This window comes from Boleophthalmus pectinirostris, unplaced genomic scaffold (assembly GCF_026225935.1).
Source record: "Boleophthalmus pectinirostris isolate CB_2022bp ecotype Guang Dong unplaced genomic scaffold, ASM2622593v1 HiC_scaffold_1, whole genome shotgun sequence".
Taxonomy (NCBI): domain Eukaryota; kingdom Metazoa; phylum Chordata; class Actinopteri; order Gobiiformes; family Gobiidae; genus Boleophthalmus; species Boleophthalmus pectinirostris.
Window position 1 is genome coordinate 33,816,007 of NW_026570970.1, and position 24,979 is coordinate 33,840,985.

At 39.2% G+C, this 24,979-nt stretch overlaps 1 protein-coding gene across 1 annotated transcript in view; it reads left to right on the plus strand.

The window, feature by feature from the left end:
• The window catches only part of itgav (integrin, alpha V), a 52,706-nt gene that overhangs the window by 5,056 nt on the left and 22,671 nt on the right, over positions 1–24,979 (plus strand). The window contains exons 3-13 of the mRNA XM_055148548.1: positions 33–163; positions 12,591–12,682; positions 12,806–12,920; positions 14,598–14,659; positions 14,794–14,839; positions 18,754–18,876; positions 21,497–21,541; positions 21,664–21,707; positions 22,949–23,005; positions 23,094–23,146; positions 23,693–23,768. Of these exons, the coding sequence (XP_055004523.1) occupies positions 33–163; positions 12,591–12,682; positions 12,806–12,920; positions 14,598–14,659; positions 14,794–14,839; positions 18,754–18,876; positions 21,497–21,541; positions 21,664–21,707; positions 22,949–23,005; positions 23,094–23,146; positions 23,693–23,768 (844 nt within the window). The remainder of the gene's footprint in view (positions 1–32; positions 164–12,590; positions 12,683–12,805; positions 12,921–14,597; positions 14,660–14,793; positions 14,840–18,753; positions 18,877–21,496; positions 21,542–21,663; positions 21,708–22,948; positions 23,006–23,093; positions 23,147–23,692; positions 23,769–24,979) is intronic.

The following is a 24,979-nucleotide window of genomic DNA, read 5'->3' on the forward strand; positions in this document are numbered from 1 at the left end:
TTCAGTCCTCACTCTGTTCTTCTCGTCTCCAGGTCGGATGTTCTGATCGGGGCTCCCAGGGCGAACACGTCTGGCTCCGGCTCGATAGTGGAGAGAGGAGCCGTCTACAGCTGCCCCTGGCGCTCTGTCTCCTCCTGTCAACAGCTGCAGTTTGACACCACAGGTACCAAGACTGGACAAATGTCAACCTGCTTTACACGTGGTTTAGACCTGGTTGAGTTCTGGTCTCGTCCTAGTTCCATCCTGGTTTATCCCTGATCTGGTCCTGGTTTTACTCCTGGTTTTACTGTTGGTTTTACTCCTGGGTTAGTGCTGGTTTAGTCCTGGTTTAGTCCTGATTCTGTCCTTGTCTTGTCTTCAGTTCAGTCCTTTTCTAGTCCTGGTTCATTTATGGTTCAGTTCTGGTCTAACCCTCTTAGTTTAGTTCAGTCCTGGTTCAATTCTGGTTTAGTCCTGGTTTAGTCCTGATTTAGTCCTGGTTCTGTCCTCATTCCATCCTCATCGAGTCTTAGTTCAGTCCTGGTCTAATTCTGGTTCACTTACAGTTCAGTTCTGGTCTAGCTCTGGTTTTAGTCTTAGTTTAGTTTAGTCCTGTTTTAGTCCTGGTTTCTTCCTGGTCTAGTCTTAGTTCAGTCCTGTTCTAGTCCTGGTTCACTCCTGGTTCAGTCCTGGTCAAGCCCTGGTTTTAGTTTCCGTTTAGTTCAGTCCTGGTTTAGTCCTGGTTTAGTCCCGGTTCAGTCCTGGTTCAGCCCTGGTTCCATCCTGGATTATCCCTGGTCTACTCCTGGTTCAGTCCTTTTCCACTTCTGGTTCACTCCTGGTCTAGCCCTCGTCTGGTCCTGGTTTTAGTCCTGGTTTAGTCCTGGTTCCTTCCTGGTCTAGTCTTAGTTCAGTCCTGGTCTAGCCCTGGTTTTAGTCTTAGTTTAGTTCAGTCCTGGTTCACTCCTGGTCTGGTAATGGTTTTAGTCCTGGTTTTAGTCCTGGTTTTAGTCATTTTTATGTCCTGGCTTTAGTCCCGATTTCGTCCGTATTTGGTAGACCGATGTAGACCTGATGTAGACCTGATGTAGTCCTGTTTCAGTCCTGTTTCAGTCCTAGTTTAGTTCTAGTTATGTCTGATTTAGTTACACATGTTGCTTTGGTCTGTTACACTTCACATTTCAGACAGACATTAACCTGTATCATTATGAACACTTTTATGAGTCATTTTATAAATAATGTGGGACCTATTGAAGTAGCTTAAGGTGATGAATACTTCTTTACTGGTGGGAGTCATGTTCTGTGCAGTCTGCGTCCCTGTTAGCCTTTTATAGCGTCAGAGGCCTGGGTTTGTGTAAACTCATAAACCTTCTGAGCGTTCTCAGGGCCTCCCTAACTCTGCTCCTCGTGGCACGTTTCTGTACACTGAGCTGACTGATTATTATGTTTTATAGTTGTTTTAGTCTTTTATATTTAATTGTAATTTCATTTATGATGAGTATATGCATGGGCTATAACTGTTTATCTGTTATTATAGATGTATATCATATTTAGAATGATAAACTGCTCTTTTGTTGTTATCTTGTCAAGTTAACTTGTGGTTCAAGGTGATAGTGAGTTTTTATGGACTGCAGTGATCAAAATATCAAAGTGGTTCAAAGAAAGTCTTGGTTTAGTCCTGATTCAGTCCTGGTTTAATCCTGGTTCAGTCCTGGTTTAGTCCTGGTTCTGTCCTGGTCTTTTCATGGTCTTTTCATGGTCTATTCCTGGTCTATTCAGTCCTGATTCAGTCTAGTCCTGGTTTAATCCTGGTTTAATTCTGGTTCCATCCTAGTCTATTCATGGTCTATTGCTGGTCTATTTTTGGTCTATCCCTGGTCTAGTCCTGGTTCAGTCCTGGTTCAGTCCTGGTTCAGTTCTGGTTCAGTTCTAGTTCAGTTCTAGTTCAGTCCTGGTGCTGTCCCGGTTCAGTCCTGGTCTATCTCAGGTCTAGTCTTGGTCTAGTCTTGTCTAGTCTTGGTCTAGTCTTGGTCTAGTCTTGGTCTAGTCCTGGTCTAGTCCTGGTTTAATCTTGGTTCCATCCTAGTCTATTCATGGTCTGTTGCTGGTCTGTTTTGGTCTATCCCTGGTCTAGTCCAGGTTCAGTCCTGGTTCAGTCCTAATGCAGTCCTGGTCTGGTCCCTGGTCTATCCCTGGTCTAGTCCTGGTCTAGTCCTGGTCTAGTTTTGGTTTAGTTTTGGTCTAGTTTTGGTCTAGTCTTGGTCTAGTCTTGGTCTAGTCTTGGTCTAGTCTTGGTCTAGTCTTGGTCTAGTCCTGGTTCCATCCTGGTTCCATTCTGGTCTATCCCTGGTCTATCCATTGTTTACTCCTGGTGTAATCCTGCTCCAGCCCAGTCCTGGTTTAGTCCTGGTTGAGTTCTGTTTACTGCTTGCTCGTCCTCACCTAGACCTGGTTCGTTCCTGATTCATCCCTTGCTAGTCCTGGTTCAGCTTTGGTTTAGTCCTGGTTTAGTCCTTGCTACTTCTGCATTCGACGTGGTTCAATTCTGGTCTAGTCCTGGGTTAGTTCTAGTTTAGTTCACTACTATATGCTATACTAATCTTTACTTTGAGTTTTGATATTGTGAACATCAAATAGCGAGTGCTGTCGGCGTTTGCTTACATGGTCCGTGTTGTTAATGATAATTCAGATGCTTAAATGTGTAGCCTGCAGTACGGTTCAGTGATGGAGTAAGAGTTGAGGCGGTCTCTCCCTCCCTCGTGTTTGGACAGATCTAAGAATGTGAGCTGTAAAGAGCTTTAAAGGGACAAGTGCGGACACATCTGAGAAGGTACGCAACGCTTAAAATAAAGATTCTAATAGATCAAATTATAAAAGAAGTGTTTGATACCGTGTGAAAGAGGATCAGGTTTTAATAGTACAGGTGAAGAGCTGGTTTGCAAAGCCTTAGTAAGCAACTTTTTAGCCAAAAAATAGACTTCAGTTTTGTTGATTGCACTGAAAAACATGTGTCTGTGAGCAGGCTTGCATCTCCACAAACCTGTCCCATATTTCATTGTTTCCCCAAGACTGGGTCGTGACCTGCAGGTGGGTCGCAAGAGATTTATTTTTTTGGGTCGCATTGTCATGATCGGCATGTAGGTCTGCAATTTACATATACATACATCCCCCACTCCTTCACTTTTTTGGCAGCACCGCTTTGAGTAACCAATTTTCTGTGAGGAACACTGATTACTGTTGTCTCTTATTTAAAACTTGAGTACCATATTTTTTGGACTATAAGGCGCACTTAAAATCCCTAATAATCAGTGCGCCTTGTGCGACATCAAACCGATTTTCACATATATCCACCGAGTCGTGAACAGAACAGAAGCTTCAGTGCACAAGGAGCAAGCTGTTTGTTTTTTTTAATCACTTATAGTTTATGCTAGGGATGGGCATGTTTAGTCGACTAATCGATCGATAATTGATCATTAAGAATTCCATCGATTAACGTAGACAAACTGAATGTATCTGCACACGTACGATCTTTGAAAACAGGTTTAGTCTGGTTTAGTCCTGGTTCAGTCCTGGTGCCGTTATGGTACTGTACTGGTCTAGTCTTGGTTTAGTCCTGGTCTAGTCCTGGTCTAGTCCTGGGTCTAGTCCTGGTTCAGTCCTGGTTCAGTCCTGGTTCAGTCCTGGTGCCGTTATGGTGCTGTCCTGGTCTAGTCTTGGTTTAGTCCTGGTCTAATCCTGGTCTAGTCCTGGTCTAGTCCTTGTTCAGTCCTGTTTCAGTCCTTTCAGTCTAGTCCTGGTTCAGTCCTGGTTTAGTCCTGGTTTAGTCCTGGTTTAGTCCTGGATCAATCCTGTTGCCGTTATGGTGCTGTCCTGGTCTAGTCTTGGTTTAGTTCTGGTTTAGTCCTGGTTCAGTCCTGGTGCTGTCCCAGTCTCGTCCTGGTTTAGTCCTGGTTCAGTCCTGGTTTAGTCCTGGTTCAGTCCCGGTGTTGTTATGGTGCTGTCCTAGTGCTGTCCGGATCTGGTCCTAGTCTAGTCTTGGTTCAGTCCTGGTTTTAGTCCTGCTCTAGCCCCGGTTAAATCCTCACCAAGACCTGGTTCTTTCCTGATTTTTCCCTTGCTATTCATGGTCTAGTTCTGGATTAGACCTGGTTCAATCCCGGTCTAGTCCTGGCCTAGTCCTCACCAAAACCTCAAGTGAATTTAGTTAAACACAATTTTAACATTTAACTGTGAGCACGTGGTAGTGGGTGGGTGCCTCTTACTGAACGTGTCGTTTGGGAGGAAAATGTGGAAAATATCGTGATGTTTGTGGCACTCTGTCTGTCTGCTTCCTGTCAGACAACATGCATTAGTCAGTGTGGTAAGATGTGTCCGAAAATACCACAGACTGGACCATTCTGATAAGAGTTTCAGGGCAGCGTTATTCCCAGGAAAGACATTCCTGGAGTTAGTCCAAATATGTTCCAGTATTCACCGTCTTGTGTTTATCCACGAAGCTCCTCTGTGTTTTAAAATCCATACACCTTCCACTAGATGATGACCACCTGCATCGTAGAACCAAATGAAATGAATGATTGAATAAAAGAATAAAGAAGAAGCACTGTGTAAGTTTTTTTCTGGTGGAGGTTGTGTTCAATACTCAATAGGCAAAAACACAAAACAAATAGAAATAAAAACAGAAAAATATAAAGAAACAAGGAACTCTAAACTTGAGTGGATCAGTTAACTGCATCCTATCATTTTTCTTGCACTGTTGACACTGTTGACAACAGGCTCAAATATTTTCTGATATTGCACAATTTACAACAAATTTACAACCAAGGACACACAGACGGTTGACTCCTGCTGTCACACTCTGTACTTAAGCACAATTTTCTGCATGTCAATTTTGTTACATGTTGCCACAGTTCAGAACAAACGTAAATTAAAAAAATTTTCATGCATTTTGCATTGACAATACACATCATATTTTTCAGACTGTAAGTCACTTCGGACTATAAATCGCATTTTTTGGATTTATTTATTTAGACCAGGAGCTGACATTTCATCTTAAAAGTCAAGTTCTAGTAATAACAATAGAAGAGAGAACAACAGACTGTTAACGTCACATATGAACAGAACAACAGATAAACTATAACATAAACAACAGAACAGAACAAGTTTAACAAACTCTCCATCTCACTCCAAATCACTAAATCCATTCAATTCTTCATCCTTGGTGTCACTTCAAAGCAACTCCGCGACCTCCGAGGTAAACAGAGCGCCGCTTCCTCTTCTGTGTAGCTGTCGTCAGACTCGGCATCAGTTCCAGTTAGAATTATTCCAGCCTTTCTGAATCCCGACAGGATGGTTTCGGTGTCACTGAAGTCGCTTAAATTTAAAATTTTCAGTAGTACAGAAGTAATGTTGAGATCGACAAGTGAGTGCCCAGTGACAGTGGTACAGAACAGTAACAGATACTGGCACACAAGCCCAGAGTGCTCTAGGCTCTCTCGAGACTGTCAGTGTGAAAATTTTGATATGTAAGGTGCACCGGAGTATAGGTCACAGGAAACACCCAAACCATAAAAAAAGTGTGACTTACAGTCCGAAAATATGGTAATATCTTGACATATGGTTTAAAGCAAAGTGTAGAAAATCTAAACATAATTTTCTTCTAGTTATTTTGTTAAAACACAAGAAAAAATAACAATAATGATAATTTTAAATCAATAAGCTTCAGACTTAAGTTTATAGTGTGTGGATTTCAATCATTTGGACTAGAGTTGGAGCAGGGGCAGGGCTAGTGACTTGACTGGTGGTTTGGGGCATCACAGGTTAAGGAAAGGCTGTTCTGTAATTCCATTGTGGCTTTGAAATGCTTTTCTTTCCTTCTGATGTCACAAGTTGAGTTGACTCTTTAGTTGGAATCCAATCTGTCCAAATCCCTCCAACCAATGTCAGTATGATGTTTCTCAGAAGGTGGTGCATGCAGAAGGAGCATGTCGTAGAGGGCACTCCTATCTCCAATGTTCAAGTGTTTACTGATGAGTCCGGTATTTATGAAATTGTGGATCCAGTTTTCATTTTTGCAGTTTTTAGTTTCTTGTCATTGAATCTTGTACATTCCCCATTTTTATAGCTTCGTTTCAGTAGCTTAAAAGATGAGCGGTCAACTGAATATGTGCCAAAGATGAGGAAATTATTAGTGGGAGATGGTCATTGTTGTGGGCATTGTATTTGCAGCTTGGTGTTAGAGAAACATGATGGTACACACATAAGATTTTGGAGCCAAAAAGATTGAAAAAGGTCTATGGAATAATTGAGAAATGGAAATTTAGCTTTTGTGAGATGAATTAAAAATGGTATAAGAACAGAGCTAAGTGTACAATTAAAATATGGAAACGTGCCCACTGGACGATAAACCGGGACGACGGGGCTTTTTTACTCTCACACACCTGGGATACTGTCCTGAGGAAGTCGGACTCCAGATGACGCTGTCGTCCTGCCTCCACCTGTAGGAAGACAGCATCAAAACCTGTATAAATCAGTTGATCCGACACATCACAGGAACATCATGAGACCACTCTGAGGAAGACTGCAAATGGTCACGAATGAAAACAAACTCTTGGTCTGAAAAAAGAACCTAATAACATAAATTATCTGACCAAATTGGACTAGAGCTAAGGGTACGTGTAGAGAAGTCAGTTTAACTCCAAGGAGGCACATTTGTCCTTAGAACATTTCCAAGTGTTTGTAGATGAATGAAAAGGAACTCAAATGAAACAAAGTCTGCACTGGAAAAGCCCACCAAGAAATCTTGTTTAAATCCAGCGCTGGTGATCCACAACACAAGTCGCTGTCAATCAATCCATGTCCTACTTTGAAAGCTCCATGCATCCGGAAAGAAAAGACAAAATTCCATCTGTGCTGTGTTCTGGGCGAATCATAAATCCCTCTTCAGACACCAAAACTGACACCAAAAAAATCTCTTGATAGCAAACATATGGAGATGGGTCCCATGGGTGCTGTACTGCTGTTACTCTCTGCTCCTGACAGGTTTACCCTCTGCAACATTGAAGGATGGGTCAAATGTGCACGCAGACAAATATCCCTGCAGACTACATGCAGACTATAAAATATCATGACCGAGGGACATTTATTTAGTGAAATATACAGGGTTCCTACGGTCATGGAAATCCTGGAAAAGTTATGGAAATTAAAAATGTAATGTTCCTGGCCTGGAAAAGTCATGTAATTTTAGTATCTCTTTTACGCAACTGGAGCGTTCTGTTAAGTTCTCATTAGGCAATTGTGATTATTTCTTTAAAAGAGACGACAATAAATGACAGGATTTTGAATGTTAAAAAACTACACAGCAAAAAGTGGAGTGTTAAAATTGACTCTCAGAATCAATTTTAACATTTTCTCAGGGTTTATATGAGTCAATCTGTCCTAGAGTTAATTTAACATTTTTGGAAATGTTAATTAACACTGGACCAAAGTTCCCCGAAATCAAGAGTTATATTAACGTTTTGAGAGTAAACAGATAACACTTAGTAGAGTTATCCTGATTTAGCTGAACAACACACAGAGGTGTTTTATTTTTACACTTTAATTTTGTTAATTTAAGATGGAATTATGAACAAAACTGGTTCAAGTTGGTCTTCTCTCACAGTAGTTTTAAGTGGTGAGTGGGAGGAGCCAAATTAACACTAAGAGAAGTTGAATTAACTTCAACCATATCAACTCTGGCAAATAACCCCAACTCAAACCTCAATTTAATTTTCAAATAGTTAAAATAACACTTCCGGTGTTAAAAACAACACTTAAATATTTTACTCTTTACTTTGCTGTGTATAATCCCAAACCATAAAGTGAGTGGAAAGGGTTAACAATTCATACTTAGCCCTAAAAGTCTGATCAATTCTACAAATGTAGGTGCTGTAAAGTCATGGAAAATTCACTTTAGGTCATGAAAAAGTCATGGAAACATTTTGAAATTTTACCCGTGAAAAAGAGTGGGAGCCCTGAATATAGTTTTTGGGTTAGGGACATTGGTAAAACTCTGACTTGTGTGAATCTGCCTGTTTCCTCGGGGCCTGTTTTGCTGCAGTAAGTTGTGATTTATTTGCAGGTGATGAAGTAACACAGACCCAAGGCACCAGCGCCTTGGTGCAAACAAACAAACTTTCCTCAGAATTGAATGGACAATAAGGGGAAAATGTTAATACTTACTGGAAGTCTGTGGACTAATTTGAACTTGAGCAAACCTGATGTATTGTGTAGGTTTTAATCTTCTAGAGATCTGCATAGGGATGTCGTCGTCAGATTATTGTATGCTTCATTGGCTAGACAAGAGATTACTGTAGTACTGCAAATATATGGACTGAACTAGGACTAAGGTGGGACTAAACCTAAACTAAATCCTAAAAGAGACTAAAAGAGAACCTTAAAGGGCCTATATTTCACTGTTTTCGGATCTTTGTAATAATGTTTCCTCATCAAAAACAGACCTGGAGTTGTGTTTTGTTTCATTCATAAATGTTTAACAGAATTCCAGCACTTCCTTCCACCTTGTGATGTCATGTGGTAATACGGGAAGTGCTACACTGTGTTTTTAAACTCCATACCCCTACACTAGAGTCATTTGGATTATTTCAGCCCTGGAATTGCCAGTCTATTGAAGTAAAGGTAAAAGGCAGCTGCAAACTTGAAAACTACCATTTCAGAGGTACATAGATTAATAGTAAAGGATTATTCAAACATGTGTAAATGAAACAAAACACAACCTCAGGTCTGTTTTAGCTGAAGTAACATTATAACATAGCTTAAAGCTCACATCAGTCTGTCATGAGTAATATAAGACCTTCAATTAAACTAGGACAAGTCTAAACCAGGACTTGACATGACAGAGTTTGGCAGTTTTTTTTTTTGTTTTTTTTTCCATATTTTAATTGCAGTGCAGATTGCTGAATAAATTGTACTAAGGCAAATGACCTCTTCATATTTTGTTTACATAGGCAGTAAACTAAACATAAAATAGAACAAATGATCTTCTATATAAAATAATAAGAAAATATTGGTCAAAAGTCATAAAATTTTTCAGTGAGTTTTAACAGGAAGCATTCAATTAATTCTCAAATATTCTGTTTAGTGTTGTCCAGTAAAACCTGAGGCCGGCTGAGCAGAGGTCACACTGTGACAAAGGTTCTATTGTGACGCTAACACAGAAACTGGGGCATGCTGTCATTAGCCACTAACAGCATTAGCAGCAGAGCAGTGCTTCTCAAACTGTGGTACTGCTCACATTTGTGATTTATATTTTTCAGTTCACAATAAGAACACACAAATATGAACTCATTTAAGAATTTCAGAGAGGACAGGGAGATAGTAGTCTGCCTGATCATATGTGTATCTCTGAGAGTAGAGTTCACATTATCAGTCACAGATAACTGTGCCTGAGCAGCCGGTCTCTTCTGCATTCTGCTTGAATCCAGAAGGTCTGGAACTAGACCACAGAGGGTGAAAAATCTCTGTCCAAACTTGACTAATTTGTAGCACATGCAACTACAGAAGACAGCCCCCTCCAAAATTCTTGTAAAATTCAGAAGAAAATGTATAACTTACTTGAGATAAATAATAGTTTGGTGCTTTGATTGTTGATACTGATTGCAGTTTTTCCCCCTTTTGTTACGTTTTTGACATGAACGGAACATGCATCTCTTTGATTGGTTAATCCATGTGTCAATCACACCCTCTGAAATAAGGGAGATCGGATCCAGCTCCAGATGCACGGGCGTTCAAACAAATACTTCACACTCATTGGTTGAAACATCACAACAGTGGAACAAACAGAGAAATCAAACTTTTGTCAAATCCAGTTGAGTGAAAAGCACAGAGATCTTTCCCTTCACAAATAGACACACTGTTTCCTTTTGCATGTTTTTCCAGAACAGAATAGTCTGTATTTCTGCTACATTATGATGAAGGCCATGTGTTGGCGTCGCCATGTTTGTTTTGGTTCACATTGGTGTTTGCACGCTGAGATGAATCCTTGTGAGTTTGTGAAGTCAAAACATGGTGAGAATCTATCGTGTGGGTGATATGGCAGAAAGTGTAATGTGTCGTATCTTTATGTATGTGTGGTAGAGCCTGACCGATATGGATTTTGTTGTGGCACAATATGATACAGATAAAGTGGGAGTTGGAGCTGCCGATATAATCGCCGATATATTTAGTGATGTAAAAATTCACTGTAAATCTTGAATTGTTTAAAAAACTTACGTTTGACTCTAGTGGATTTTAAATTGGGTTTATTTAGGCAACATTTATTGTTATTCTACATCAGCCTAATGGCATTTTTGCATCACATTCTAACCAGTAAAGTAATTAAACTTTAGGCATAAATGCATGCAAGTCATGGTAATTAATGATATATGTAAATGTGGATCATTCACACGTCTATTCACAGCTCATTTACATATCAATGCAGGTCCAGTAACAAATATACAGCCAATATAATCACTTTACAGTCGGCCAATAGAAGAGAAAACAGTCTGTTTATGTGTGGGAGCTACAGCAGTTAATCTCTAACCAATGAGAAATAACCAAAACTAACCTCAAAATGGACATATTCCCAACGCACAGGCTCCTCTCACATCACAAGTCTGCACGAATAAATGTCCTTTTAATCCAGACTCAAACCGATTGTCCGTGAAAAGAAAATAATCTCAGTGTTTGGATCCGTGTCTGCGGGTGTAAACAAACACACGTGAGTGACGTGACTGTGGTGGTGTGTTCAGGGACAGTACGGACACACACAGACAAATGACTCTGCAGATAAATACTGATGCGGAGCCACATATTAGGACATTTATCTGTCTGTAAGTTGAATAAAAGAACATAATGTAGAGAGTCTAAGCTTTAGAACAATTTATAACATGCCCATGTGAAATATCGGCTCATATCGGCAAGATTTAGGCCGATAGCTGATATGTTTCCAAGCGCCCATATCGGCCAACCGCTATATCGGTCGGGCCCTAATGTATAGTATCTCCCTTTTTCTCAAACTGGGGTAAAGCTGTGTATGTGCCTAAAATATGTGCATGTGAATACAGTGTGCTGAAGGATCTGTGAGAGGTACAAGTAGAATCGATTTAAATAATACTTCCTCCTGTTAAAAAGACCCACATTGATCCATCCCACAGTTTCCATCTGCAAACTATTTTATCACAATTTGATTAACATAATGGCACAGTCCTTATTTCAGTTTCAGTTTGTAGTGGCCTTAACTAACAGATGATATTTTCTGAAATAGAGAAAGACCCCATGCCGTGACTTGTGAGTTGTACTTTTGTCTGTGTAACCCTCGGCCTTGTGCTTCCTCACCGTCTGCTCCTCACACAAACTTTCTGATCCTGTTCCGCCCACGCCTCAGTCAGGATCTGAGCTCATGGAGAGGTCTCATGTTTGAGTCTGACACAGGGACCAGCTGCTTCTGCGCACGGCCTTAAGACCACAGTCAAGTTGTAATGAAAGGACTCTCCACCAAACATATAATATAAATAAAACAAAGGGTCAAAAGCAGGACTAAACAGCACTAAAGCAGGACTAAAGCAGGACTAAAGCAGGACTAAACTAAAACTAAACCAGGTATAAACTAAAATGAAAGCATGACTAAACTAGTTCTAACTAGGACTAAACCAGGGCTAAACTGCGGTCTAAACCAGAACTAAACTAGGTCTAAACCAGGACTAAACCAGGAGTAAACCAGAACTAAGCCAGGTGTAAACCAGGTCTAAACTGGGTCTAAACCAGTACTAAACCAGGACTAAACTAGGTCTAAACCAGATCTAAACCAGGACTAAACTGGGTCTAAACCAGGACTAAACTGGGTCTAAACCAGGACTTAACCAGGACTTAACCAGGAGTCAGGACTAAACCAGGACAAAATTAAAAACTAAACCAGGTCTAAACCAGGTCTAAACCAGGTCTAAACCAGGACAAAACTAAAACAAAACTGGGTCTGAAATGGGACTAAACCAGGACTAAACCAGGAATAAACCAGGTGTAAACCAAGACTAAACCAGGTTTAAACCAGGACTAAACTAGGACTAAACCAAGTATAAACTAAAACTAAACCAGGACTAAACTAGGACTAAACCAAGTATAAACTAAAACTAAACCAGGACTAAACTGGGACTAAACCAGGTGTATGCTAGGTCTAAACTAAAACTAAACCAGGTCTAAACCAAAACTAGATCTAAACCAGGACTAAATGAGGACAAATGCACTTAAGTAACTTTTAATTGTCTGAGTGAAACAGAAGATTACAAGAAAAAAATCAAACCCAAACCAGGACCAAGACTAAACCAGGTCTAACCCAGCTCTATGACTAACAAAGTCTGGCTTAAGAACATTAAACATTAATTCACTTAAAATTTGTTAATATCAAGTTGTTAATATTGTACTAGAACTGTCATTTGCAATATGTTGTTCCTTTGTTGAACCCAGATGTTTACTGAATATATTCTCCCCCTCTTTCTTTCTTTCTCTCTCCCTCTCTCTGTCTGTCTCACTTGTCTGTCCCCATCTCTCCTCTCTCTTCCTTTTCTCTCTCTCTCTCACAGATGACCGAAAGCACACAAATGGAGCTCAGATGGAGTTCAAGTCTAAACAGTGGTTTGGAGCGTCTGTGCGGTCGTTCGGAGAGCACATCCTGGTAACTCGCAAACTCAAATAAACCTTCCCATCTGTGTTACTGTGGCCCGAGCTCTTCTCCTGCCTCCTCGTCTCGGTGAGTGCAGTGGCAGAGTGGTTAGCCTGTCTCTTGTGTCTCTTGCAGGCCTGTGCTCCTCTGTACCAGTGGTCCACATTTGGTGTTTCGGAGCGGGAGCCGGTCGGGACGTGTTATCTGAAAAAAGGGCCGTCCATCGTGGAATATTCTCCCTGCAGATCACGTGAGTACAAACTTTGAACTTAAAGCTGCACTGTGTAACCTTTATTGCGGGGGAGGGGTAAACGTTTCACCTGGAATTCTCCCTAGTATGGAATTAAAATCATCTACTGTATATTGGATTTTAGTTTTTATTCTACAAAAATAAATTATAAATCGTCACTTGTTTGCTTGTTTCTTTAAACTTTTGATTTATAAATGCATTTTCCAATACAATATCAATTTCAGCTGGACGATTTGGAAAAATATCTAACAGTCAGAGCTCAAATTAATAAAAAAAAATTGCAGCCTTTGTGTTTTGCTTGTTGCATTCATTCAAATAGGTTTTAAGCCCTAGTAACAATATAATACTTCTTGATTTCTCAACTCACCTTTGCTAATCCGTCCCTCTGTGTTTTAATGGTCTTGTCTTACACAATACTGACTCTTGAGAGCTTTAAGGCGTGTTATAATGTTGTGACTAGGGATGGGCATGATTAGTCAGCTATTGATCATCGATAATTGATCATTAAGAATTTTGTCGATCACGTTAATTTTTAATCGATAAACCAAATGTAGGTTGTTGTGCTTAGTGTAACGTAAGGAGACGAGGCTGCGTCTGACACAAACACTGGAGTTGTGCCTCACAGTCCCACGTTTGGGCTCTGGCTCCTTGGAGACACTGCACCACTCAGTGAGTGTGTATAAATACACATCAGTGTCTCAGGTATGATCGGGTTTTTTGAGTGTCCTGGTTTCGACATGGTGCATGTAAACACAGTATCCTGGTTACTGCAACATAAAGTTGAGTGCACATGCTTCCAAAACACAAACACTTTTCAGTCTTTTCATGACAACAGTAGCCAAAATAAATAAAGTGTTAAATAAAGAGCTGCACTAAACCTGCACACGTATGATCTCTGAAAACATGAAGCATCTCCAACAAGATATACACAAAGAACAGACTCACTATCATCATCAACATCCCTCTGACACAGAGCGAACACTCATGTTCCACTGAGTCTGTCCTTTAGTCCAACAGAAGCTGAACTGCATCAGCGCACAAGGAAAGAGCTGTTTTTTTCACTGCTTACAGTTTATGCAAATGAGATATGCGGTTTTAAGTTTTGTTTCTGTAAAACATAAACAAATGTGTCAAAGCTGCATTAAACACATTATAATGTCAAATGGGCTGATGTGGCTCTAGAGTGGTTCTGGTTTATATGTTGTACACTTGCATTTAATATAAAAACATTAATGATTAATTCTCCCAACGATCGATTATGAAAATGTAATCGAATGCCCATCCCTAGTTGTTACCCCATTAAAAGCACCAAAACTCTGTTCCACCTTGTGATGTCATGTAGTGGTAGTTGTCAAGTTAACAGTGATCTTTTACCTCTTGCTCAGTCGAGATCCAGGCTGAAATCATCCAAATGATTTTAGTGAAGGTGTATGGAATTTAAAAACACACTGGAGCACTTCCTGTATTACCACATGACATCACAAGATAGAACAAAGTGTTTTCCATTTGAGAGAAAAACTAAAGCCTAAATATGTGTTGGCATTGTGTGTTAAACATGTAAATAAAACAAAACACAACTCCATGTCTGTTTGTGATGAGGAAACAGCATTATAAGAGATCAATGATGTTGTTTATAATAAATGTCAATTAAAAGTGTCTTGTGTGTCTTGTTTCCAGAGGCCAACACTCCTGAAGGGCAGGGCTTCTGTCAGGCCGGGTTCAGTGCAGACTTTGTGAAGGTGAGTACAATATTTTTTTTATGATATTTTAAATATTTCTCAAATCAAACCTTCTTTTGTCTGTAAATCCTGATGAAACGGGCCATTGTTCCACTTGAGTCTGTGTTTAACTAAAGCAATTTATTTTGGTGCAGAACAACAAAGTGGTGGTGGGAGGACCAGGCAGCTACTACTGGCAGGGTAAGAGATTTAAATACTTCTACTTTTACTTCGGCTGCTGCTACTACTCTTACTATTACTTTACTACTACTATTTCTACTGCAACTACCACTACTGCGACTGCTTCTACCACTGCTACTGATGCTTCTACTTCTATTTCTAGTGCTAAAATTGTTATTTATAAAACTTAAATATCTACTACTACTACTATTTCTACTACTTTTACTACTACTACTTCTACTACTTTTACTACTGCTACTACTAATGCTACTACTACTGCTACTACTACTGCTACTACTACTGCTGCTGCTACTACTTTTGCTGCTGCTACTACTACTTCTACTACTACTACTACTACTACTACTACTACTACTACTACTACTACTACTACTTTTGCTACTCCTTCTGCTACTACTTGTACTACTGCTGCTACTACTACTACTACTACTTTTGCTGCTACGACTTCTACTACAACTTCTATTACTACTACTGCTACTACTGCTACTACTGCTTCTATTACTTTTGTTTCTACTACTACTACTACTTCTACTACTTTTGCTGCTACTTCTACCATTACTACTTCCACCACCATCGCTGGTTCAGATGAGTTGACCCTGTACACGACATGTAAAATAAAAATGTTCTTACTATTGCTGTTACTATTACTACAACTGTTACTACTGCTACTACTGCTACTACTTCAACAGTTACTACTATGACTTCTGCTCGTGCTAGTGCAGATGGTGCGTCGTTGTCCGTGTGAGCCTCTCATGACTAAAGCACGTTTCACTTTAAGTCTTTAATCATCAGTTTGGACTCAGCTGTTATTTGGTAAATCCTGTTTGTCTGAGAGAAGGAAGGACTTCACTGACCAACACACTCCACGCTGACTCACTCACTCTCTCTCTCTCTCTCTCTCTCTCTCTCTCTCTCTCTCTCTCTCTCTCTCTCTCTCTCTTTTTCCCCCTCTCTTTCTCATTCTTTTGCTCTCTTTGTTCTTTCTCTTTCCATTGTTCTATTATTTCTTTGTCGCTTTTTTCTCTTTCTGTTTCTCTTTCTTTTTCTTTCTCTAGTTCTCTCTCTCCCCTTGCCTTTCGCCCCCTCTTTTTTTCACTCTTTTTTCACCCTCTTTCTCTCTCTTTCAACACTCTTTTCCTCCCTTTCTCTCTCTCTCGTCCTTTCTCTTCTCTTGTTCTATTTCTTTCTCATTTTTTCTCTTTATCTTTCTGTTTCTCTTTATTTCTCTTTCTCTCTTTTTCTCTAGTTCTCTCTCTCCCTCTTTCGTTCTTTTTTCACTTTTCTCTCTCTCTCTCTCTCTCTCTCAACACACTCTTTTCCTCCCTTTCTCTCGCTTTTTCTTTCTCTCTTGTTCTTTCTCTTGTTCTTCTTCTTTCTTTTTTCTCTTTCTATTTTTCTGTCTTTCTCTCTTTTTCTTTCTTTTTCTGTAGTTCTCTTTCCCTCCCCTCTGTTTCTACCCCTCTTTCTCTCTTCCCCCCATTCTTTTTCTCTTTCTCTTCTTCTATTTCTTAGTCTCTTTTTTCTTTATATTTCTTTCTCTTTTTTTACTCTTTCTTTCTTTCGCTCTCTCTCTCCTCTCTCTCTCCTAAATTTAAACAAACCAGCACTAAATGAGAACACTCTCTTCTTTCTTTCTCTTCTCTATCGCCCACTTGCTCATTCTTCCATCTCTTTTCTATCTCTTCTCCTCCTCTCACTCTCTCTCAATCTATTTACCAAACCTCGTCCCTCCTATTCCCGTCTTTATCCTGTCCTCCCCCTCCCTCTGCTCTTCTTTCTCACCCCGTCTTTCTCTGTCTCTGCCTTCCTCCCATCTATTTTTTATCCCTCTTTCTACCTCTCTTCTCCCTCTGTTACTCTATCTTTCTCTCTTCTTCTGTACCTCCCCATCTCTTCCATCTCTTCTTTCTCACAGCTCATGTTTTTCTCCCTCTCTCCACCCTTCTTTCTCACTTTTCACTTCTCACTTTCCTCCTCTCTCTCTCTCTTTCTTTCTTTGTATCTAGTTCTTTCTCTCCCATGTCTTTCTCCCCCTCTTTCTGTCTTTCTCTCATCTCTCTCTCTTTCTTTCTTTCGCTCTTTCTCTTCTTCTTTTCTCATCTCTCTTTTTCTGTTTCTCTCTTTCTTTCCCTTTCTCTTTTTTTCTTCTAGTTTTCTCTCTCCCTTGTCTTTCTCGCCCCTTTCTCACTTTCTCTTTCTTTCTTCCGCTCTTTCTCTCCTAATCTCCCTTACTCATTGAATCTTTCTCTCTTCTGCTGTACCTCTCCATCTCTTCTTTCTCATAGCCCATGTTTCTTTCCCCTTCTCCACCCTTTTCTCCTCTCTCTCTCTCTCTCGCTCGCTCTTTTTCTCCCTTTTTCTTTCTCTTCTTCTTACTTTCTCTTGTTCTATTTCTGTCTCATTTTTTTCTCTTTATCTTTCTTTCTCCCCCTCTTTCTGTCTTTCTCTCATCTCTCTCTCTTTCTCTAATCTCATTCCTTTTCTTTCTCTCTTGTTCTCTCTCTCTTTTTCTCTTTTTCTGTTTCTCTTTCTTTCTCTTTTTCTTCTCGTTCTCTCTCTCCCCTGTCTTTGTCCCCCTTTCTCTCTTTCTCTTATCTTTCTTTTTCTTTCTTTTGCTCTTTCTCCCCTAATCTCCCTCACTCATTGTATCTTTCTCTTCTTCTATACCTCTCCATCTCTTCTTTCTCATAGCCCATGTTTCTTTCCCCTTCTTCACCTGTTTTTTCTCTCTCTCTCTCTCTCTCTCTCTCTCTCTCCATCTGTTCTTCTCTCCTCTTTCCTCTCCTCTTCCTCTCTCCTCCTGTCTTCCCCGTCTCTATACACCCTTCTCTCTCGTCCTCTCTCCCCTCCTCCTTTCACTCTATTTCTGCCTTATTCATCTATTTCTGTCGCCCTCCGTCTCCTCCCTTCCCCTCTCTCTCTCTCTCTCTCTTTCTTCCTCCTCCCTCCTTCTGCCTGTTCACCATTATTGTCTCGTAAACAAACCACAATCTTGTTTTGGAGGTTTCTCACTTTCTTTTTTTCTAAAACTTAAAGCGCCTCAGACACGTTCGACTCACTTTACTAAAACATTCACACTCATCTGGAGATTTCGCAATTTTTATTTTATTTTATTTTTTTTTTTTTTTTTTGATCTAAAATTTTGACTTCCTGTTTGGAAATCATTTACGTCACACTAGAGAATGCCATAAGAGTTACTCGCCAAAACTTCTCTAACGTACACATAAATTATGATTTGACAAAAACGAATGTAAGAAAACACAATTATTTATTTATTTTTTCTTTTTCTTCTGTGACATCTGATTTATGTGCAAAAAAAATAATAATGGTAATAAAAAAAGAAAAAGAAAATTATTTTGTTGAATTAATGGTTTAAAGTATCAGAAAAAAGATAATTTTTTCAACTTTTCTTCATAAATTGTTTCTTGATTTGTGCAAAACTATAATTTATATTTACAAAAGTAATTTTCATACCAAATTAAGTCAAAATTAGAGAATCGCAAAAATCTATCGTACACACTTTAAACTCAACAATTTTACTTTATTTACAACTCACTGCTTCACTACATTACTGCTTTTACTTTGCTTTTTTTTGTTTTTTGAAACTGTCCGCAAACAAAAAAATAGAAATCTTGTATCATATTTTGTCATCCTTTTCAATTTAATTATTTCCTGTTAAAGCCACACTATGTAACTTTTTAGCCATTTTATTTTTATTCATTTATTTATTTATTTGGTTGTTCTTACTGCCTAAAAAATACTTTACTTGTGAGCACTCTTGCAATTCCACAGACAATAAAATAAAATATATTAACGATATTTACAAATCACTCTTATTTTGGACTTGTCTTTGTGAAATGTACTTGTGTGTAAATGTACGTGATGGTATTTTAAACGCTTTCTTCTCTTCTCCTCAGGTCAGCTGATTTCCGACGACATTACTGAGATTTTCGGTCGAACCACCAATGACTTCGTTAAACAATACAGCAACACGATGGCCACGCGGTCTGCAGGAGCCCAGTACGATGACAGCTACCTGGGTACGCCTCTGAGCGCTTAAGTCCTGGTTAAGTCCTGGTTAAGTCCTGGTTAAGTCCTGGTTAAGTCCTGGTTAAGTCCTGGTTAACTCATGGTTAAGTCCTGGTTAACTCATGGTTAACTCATGGTTAACTCATGGTTAACTCATGGTTAACTCATGGTTAAACAGCGTGGATTTGGTCTCAGCTTTGGTGTGAACATTATCAGCCCACATGAAACCAGCTGATAGTTTACTTGATTAACAGATTAATTCTGTAATATTGTTTAATTTTAGTATGATGCACACTGCAAAAACCAAATAGCACATCTTTATAAGAAAGGGTCAAATAGGATAAGAAGTTGCATATAAGTTTTATCAATTTGTTCCAAAAACACAGAGTCTGGGCAGGTCCAAAAGGCAAGTTTAATTGAAGATGAAGTCAAATACCGTATTTTCTGGACTATAAGTCGCTCTGGAGTATAAGCTGCACCAGCCAAAAAATGCGCAATGAAGGAAAAAAAACATATATAAGTCGCATTTTTTGGGGAAATGTATTTTGTAAAATTAAAGACCAGGAACCGACATTTCATCTTGAAAGTCAAGCTCTAGTAATAACAATAGAACAGAGAACAACAGACTGAATAGACATTAATATGTTAACATAACATATTAAGAGTTATTCAGATAATTATAGTATAAACAACATAACATAAGTTTACCAAACTCACAATCTCACTCCAAATCACTAAATCCATTCAATTCTTCATCCTCGGTGTCACTTCTGCGCGACCTCCACAGATAAACCACAGATCCATGAGGTAAACAGAGCACTGCTTCCTCTTCTGTGTCGCTGTCGTCAGACTCTGCATCAGTTCCAGTTAGAATTATTCTGGTCTTTCTGAATCCCCAACAGGATGGTTTCAGTGTCACTGAAGTTCAGGCTTTGTCGATTCATCCAGTGACTTAGAGGAAAGTTACACTGCAGACCCTCTCGGTTGCCATGAAGCTGTGTTCTCCATCTCCGCTTTCCGCCAGTGCCTCACAAGTTTCTGGCTCACTCCAAACTTTCTTTCTGCTGCTCAATTACTGTTTTCGCCTGCATATTTCACTATTTGCAGTGAGACAGTGGCTCTTTCTACAAGAGGCATATGCAGTAGAGTGTGAAGTAACCGTGGTACAGGAGTAAAAATAGTACTAGATACTGACTCACAAGACTAGAGCATCTAGCGGCTGTCTGTCTGAAAATTTTAATATATAAGTCGCACTGGAGTATAAGTCACAGGAAACACCCAAACCATGAAAAAAGTGCCACTTGTAGTCCGAAAAATACGGTAAGTTCCTTTTGAAAAGTTTTTCAAAGTTTGGTGCAGCGTCTTCACTCACGCCTGCTCAAGCCACCGTCTTCAGGTGCGGCCCTGTCCTGCCGCTTCCCCAGTTTAGGCTCCTGGCTCCACTAATGACATCACTCTGTTGCAGCCAAGGAAATAGCGGCAGGTGTAACCCTGTCATCATATCACTGAATACATCTCAGAACGTCTAATAAACAGAATTTGAACGAACAACATATTAAACTAATACTACTGAATTTGGAAAAATATCAGAATAAATGTATATTTTTGTTTATTATTATAAAATGGTAAATATTGGTAGGGACTGTTTTGTCTTCCCCAAATATTGGTTGTGACATGTTGTCACCGTCCCTATGCAAATCTACGCCCTTGTGGTTTAGTCCTGGTTTAGTCTTGGTTTTTGTCCTGTTTGTGTCCTGTCTTGTCCTGTCACTGTCTCTTTTTTTAAGTCAAGGCTTAGTCTTGGTTTTTCAGTGGATCTGTGGTGGCTTAGTCATGGTTTAGTCCTGTTTTGGTTCTATTTTCATCCTGGTTTTACCCCAGGTTTAGTCCTGTGTCAGCATAGACTGTGTATGTATGTATGTACACTACCAGTCAAAAGTTTTAGAACACCACACTTTTTCCAGTTTTTTACTGTTTACTGTTGACCAAAATATATTCTAAGCTTTTGATTGATGAAAGTGCACACCTGAACAGCTGAACACACTCGTGGCTCGTTCTTTTTACAATAGAAATCAAATATTGTTCAGAAAGTTCTTCCCAAGTCTGTTGCAGAAGTTTCCATAAATGTGTGGCACTTGTAGGTTGCTTCACTCTTCTGTCCAGTTCATCCCAAACCAGCTCCATGGGGTTTAAGTCTGGAGTCTGGAGTCATGTTTTCAAACTCACCATCTTGTTCTTTTTTCCTGAGGTAGTTTTGGCAGAGCTTGGACTTGTGTTTTGTATCTTTTATCTTTTTTTTAACCTTTGTCTGTTCAGTTTTTACCTTGGTACCATTTCACGCTCTTCATTGGACTTGCACAACTTGAACAGCAATAAATAACTGGAAAAATGAGGGTGTTCTAAAACTTTTGACCTATTCCTAATATGGAACGTGTCTCCAAAATCGTCCCTATAACCTCTAGTCTCGGCGCTTCATTTGACTGAAGCTGAGCGCTGTGGGTGACGTCACACTCCCTTAGTCCACTTCTTTATACAGTAAAGGATTAGGTCAGGTTTAGCTCTGTTTTGGGTTTGGGTTAATTGCATAGTATTTACCACCTCTTGTTTTGTTTACTCTTTCTTTGTTGCTAGGTTACTCTGTGACTGTGGCAGACTTCAATGATGATGGACAAGACGGTGAGTAGTGTAGGAGTAGTATTCTGTGAATGTGTACACTCTACTGATGTTAACATACAGTTTATTTTTCAATACAACAGTAAAGTTTGTCTGTGTTTAACTGTGCTTTCTCTTGTGAACAGATTATGTCACTGGTGTACCACGAGGAGACAAAGCACTGGGCTATGTACGTATATGACTAATATCCTTAATAATACATACAAGAAATCTACATTCAGAACACAGAGAGACACGGAAGGCACCTGACACACAGGGACATTTCAGTTTGTCGAGGTCTAAACTACAGGGATTTATACAGAATGAGACCCCACAGAGGCACAGGGACATTTACTTTTCTGTAAAGGCCGTTCTGTTTCCTAAACCATTGTTTCCCAAAGACTAGATCCTGACCCTCAGGTGGGTCGCAAGAGACTTTTTTGGAGTCGCCTTGGCACGATATGCATGTAGGTCTGTGATATACAGTTGGATCCATGGATCCAACTGGCATACATGGATCTGTGACCTTACTGTCATTGTGGATAAGCATTTCGCCAGAATATCCTGTCCTCAGTAGGGCCAGTATTTCTATGCTTATTCCTTTCTCTACTGCATATATGTGTGAATTGGCACTTTCTGTGCTCACAAAAATGGAGACAAAGCACAGAAACACACTGAATGTTGTGTCTGATCTGCTGCTGCGCTCTCCTCCTGCACCCGGACTGGAACATGCTACAAAAACACAGACTGGCCCAACTAGCTCATTAGAAATGTTGAAATGTTAAGACATGTTTTGTATAATTTCTAATCTTTTTGTAATCATTTTTTTGACTATTTTGTTCCAATATTGCTGGTTCAATTGAATTAAAGAAAAAGAAATGGGCTGCATTTAATGTCCAAAGAGACATCTGGATCCTTTTATTGCTGCTTCAATGACTGTTTTTCATTGTTTAAAACTTGAGTGATATTAATTGAGAGACACAATCACTCAGTCAACAATAAAATATCCTCATTAATGTTCAATAATGGTCCAATGCAGCTTTGTTTGGTAATTTATGAATAGTGTCTATTGACTTGGGCCACGATAGTTTGTGACTTTTAAAATATGAGACCCCAGAAAAAAAGTTTGGGAAACACTGGACTAAACAACTATAAACTTTCAAATTAAGCCACTAAAAACACTTCTTCTTGGCGTCTATTAGAAGTAAACATTAATATAATAAAAAAAACTTTGCAGACGTATTAAAAATTCATACTGAAAATGGACATATTCAACAATCTCCCAAACCTTTAATCTAGTCATACCAGCTACACTCGTTTTATTGTCCCCTCTCTTTGCCTTTTCTTTTTTTTTTTTTGTATTTTTCTTCTATGAAATAAAATAATGCATTATAATGGAATAATGTATTAACTGATGTTGGCTGATTTCAGGTGAACATCTTCAATGGCCAAAACATGGAGTCAGTGAAGAACTTTACAGGGACACAGGTGAGAGAACGCGACACCTTTTTGACAAAGATTTTTAATAGTAGTAGTATTTCTCTTATATTTTGGTATCCCGTTTTTTTATTCACAGATGGCGGCCTATTTTGGACACTCCGTAGCTGCTACTGATATTAATGGAGACGGGTAAGACTCCAAAATCATAGTTTGGCTGTAGTTTGAAAGGTCCTATATAACACAAAATTAACTCTTGAGAGCTTTAAGTCATGTTACAATGTTGTTACCTCTTAAAAAACAGACCTGGAGTTGTGTTTTGTTTCATTCACACATGTTTTAGGAATCCTGAGTTATTAGTCTATGTCTTTAATTCAGTAGAGATTGGCAGTTCCAGACCTGAAATTATCCCAGTGATTCTAGTGAATGTCTATGGAGTTTAAAAACACAGTGGAGCGCTTCCTACATAACCACATGACATCACAAGGTAGAACAGAGTTTTTTGGTTTGAGAGAAGAACTAAGTTCTAAATATGTAATACAGGGTTTGGGTGTTAAAAGTGAATGAAACAAAACACAACTCCAGGTCTGTTTGTGAGGAGGAAATAACATTAGAACCGAAATCAGAAAATAGCCTAATATGGGCCATTTAAGTTGTAATAAGAAATTGAAATAAAATACATTTTGTTTGGACAGATAAGTTTGGTGTAGAGTTGATATCCTTGGGTTTTTGTTGCAGGTTGGTGGATCTTTTCATTGGAGCTCCTCTTTTCATGGACCGAGGCTCGGATGGGAAGCTGAGGGAGGTTGGACAGGTGAGTTTTACACATTATAAGATGCATATGAAATCAGCCGTTTTCAAGGAATCTCCCCTATGAGCCATCTCAGATTTGGCTGAAAAAATTTCTAAACATTTTCCATTTTCTTCTGCTTTATCTTAAAAAAAAATGGAAATGGAAATATTCTAATTCTAAATTTTTGCTCAATCTTCAGTCTTTCTTGAGTTATGGCCACAAATAATCTCCAACTGTCTTCCCTTATAACAAGCAATTAGTGTTTAAGGCTTAAGGTTTAATTGAACCTTTCAAAAAAAAATAAAAAATATATATATATATATATATCTCAACATCTAACTATGGGGGACCCATAGGTCCAAAGAAGGAACCAAAAAGGTCACATTTGGTCTGTGACCATATTTGGGACTCTACACCATCCACATGAAAGCTCGGAAAAGTGTGAGATTGTTGTCAGAAATGGTCATTCTCTCAAATATTCAGGTTCAGTAGTTAGTTTGTAAATATCTGCTTAGAGTAAATAGATCTTGGACCTCAAAAATTGAAAACGAAATTGAGCGGCAACCAAATGTGAGATTTTGGGGGCCCCCCTTAAAAAAGATACCCCATATTTGACAACAGATTCAGAATCTATGACCAAGAATCTATAATAACACACATTTTCAGCTTCCTTAGCTCTATTATTATTTATATATATATATAAAGTTCTAGTCTCTCAAACATGCGTATAAATTAAGGCTTCAGAAAAAGTGAGCATGGCCCCAAAATTTCAACGGGCCATAACTCGGGAACGACTCAAGGGATTGAGCTAAAATTTTAGATTCTTTCATTTGGTAATTTTAGAATTTTTTTTTATAATTTCTTCTTAGCCATATCTGAGATGGCTCATAGGGCAGGGTGGCTGCTTTCATACAAACCCAGATTTATGCAGTTGTGTTACCAGTCAATATACAGTCAACACAACTGAACACACAGGTTGTGGTCTGTACGCACTATCCAGCCCAACGTGATCAACATGATCATACAAATAAGCCTGTCCAAATTTAAAAGTAACACATTGCTAGAAAATTGATTATCCCAGTTAAATGTAGCATTTTCCACTCAGTGCCCTTTACACACACACACACACACTCATACAGCAGTACACACACACTTGGGGTGTGGTGGGTTAAGTGTCTCGCCCAGGGAAACAACAACATTATTCATCTGTGGGAGCTGGAATCTCACTGTCA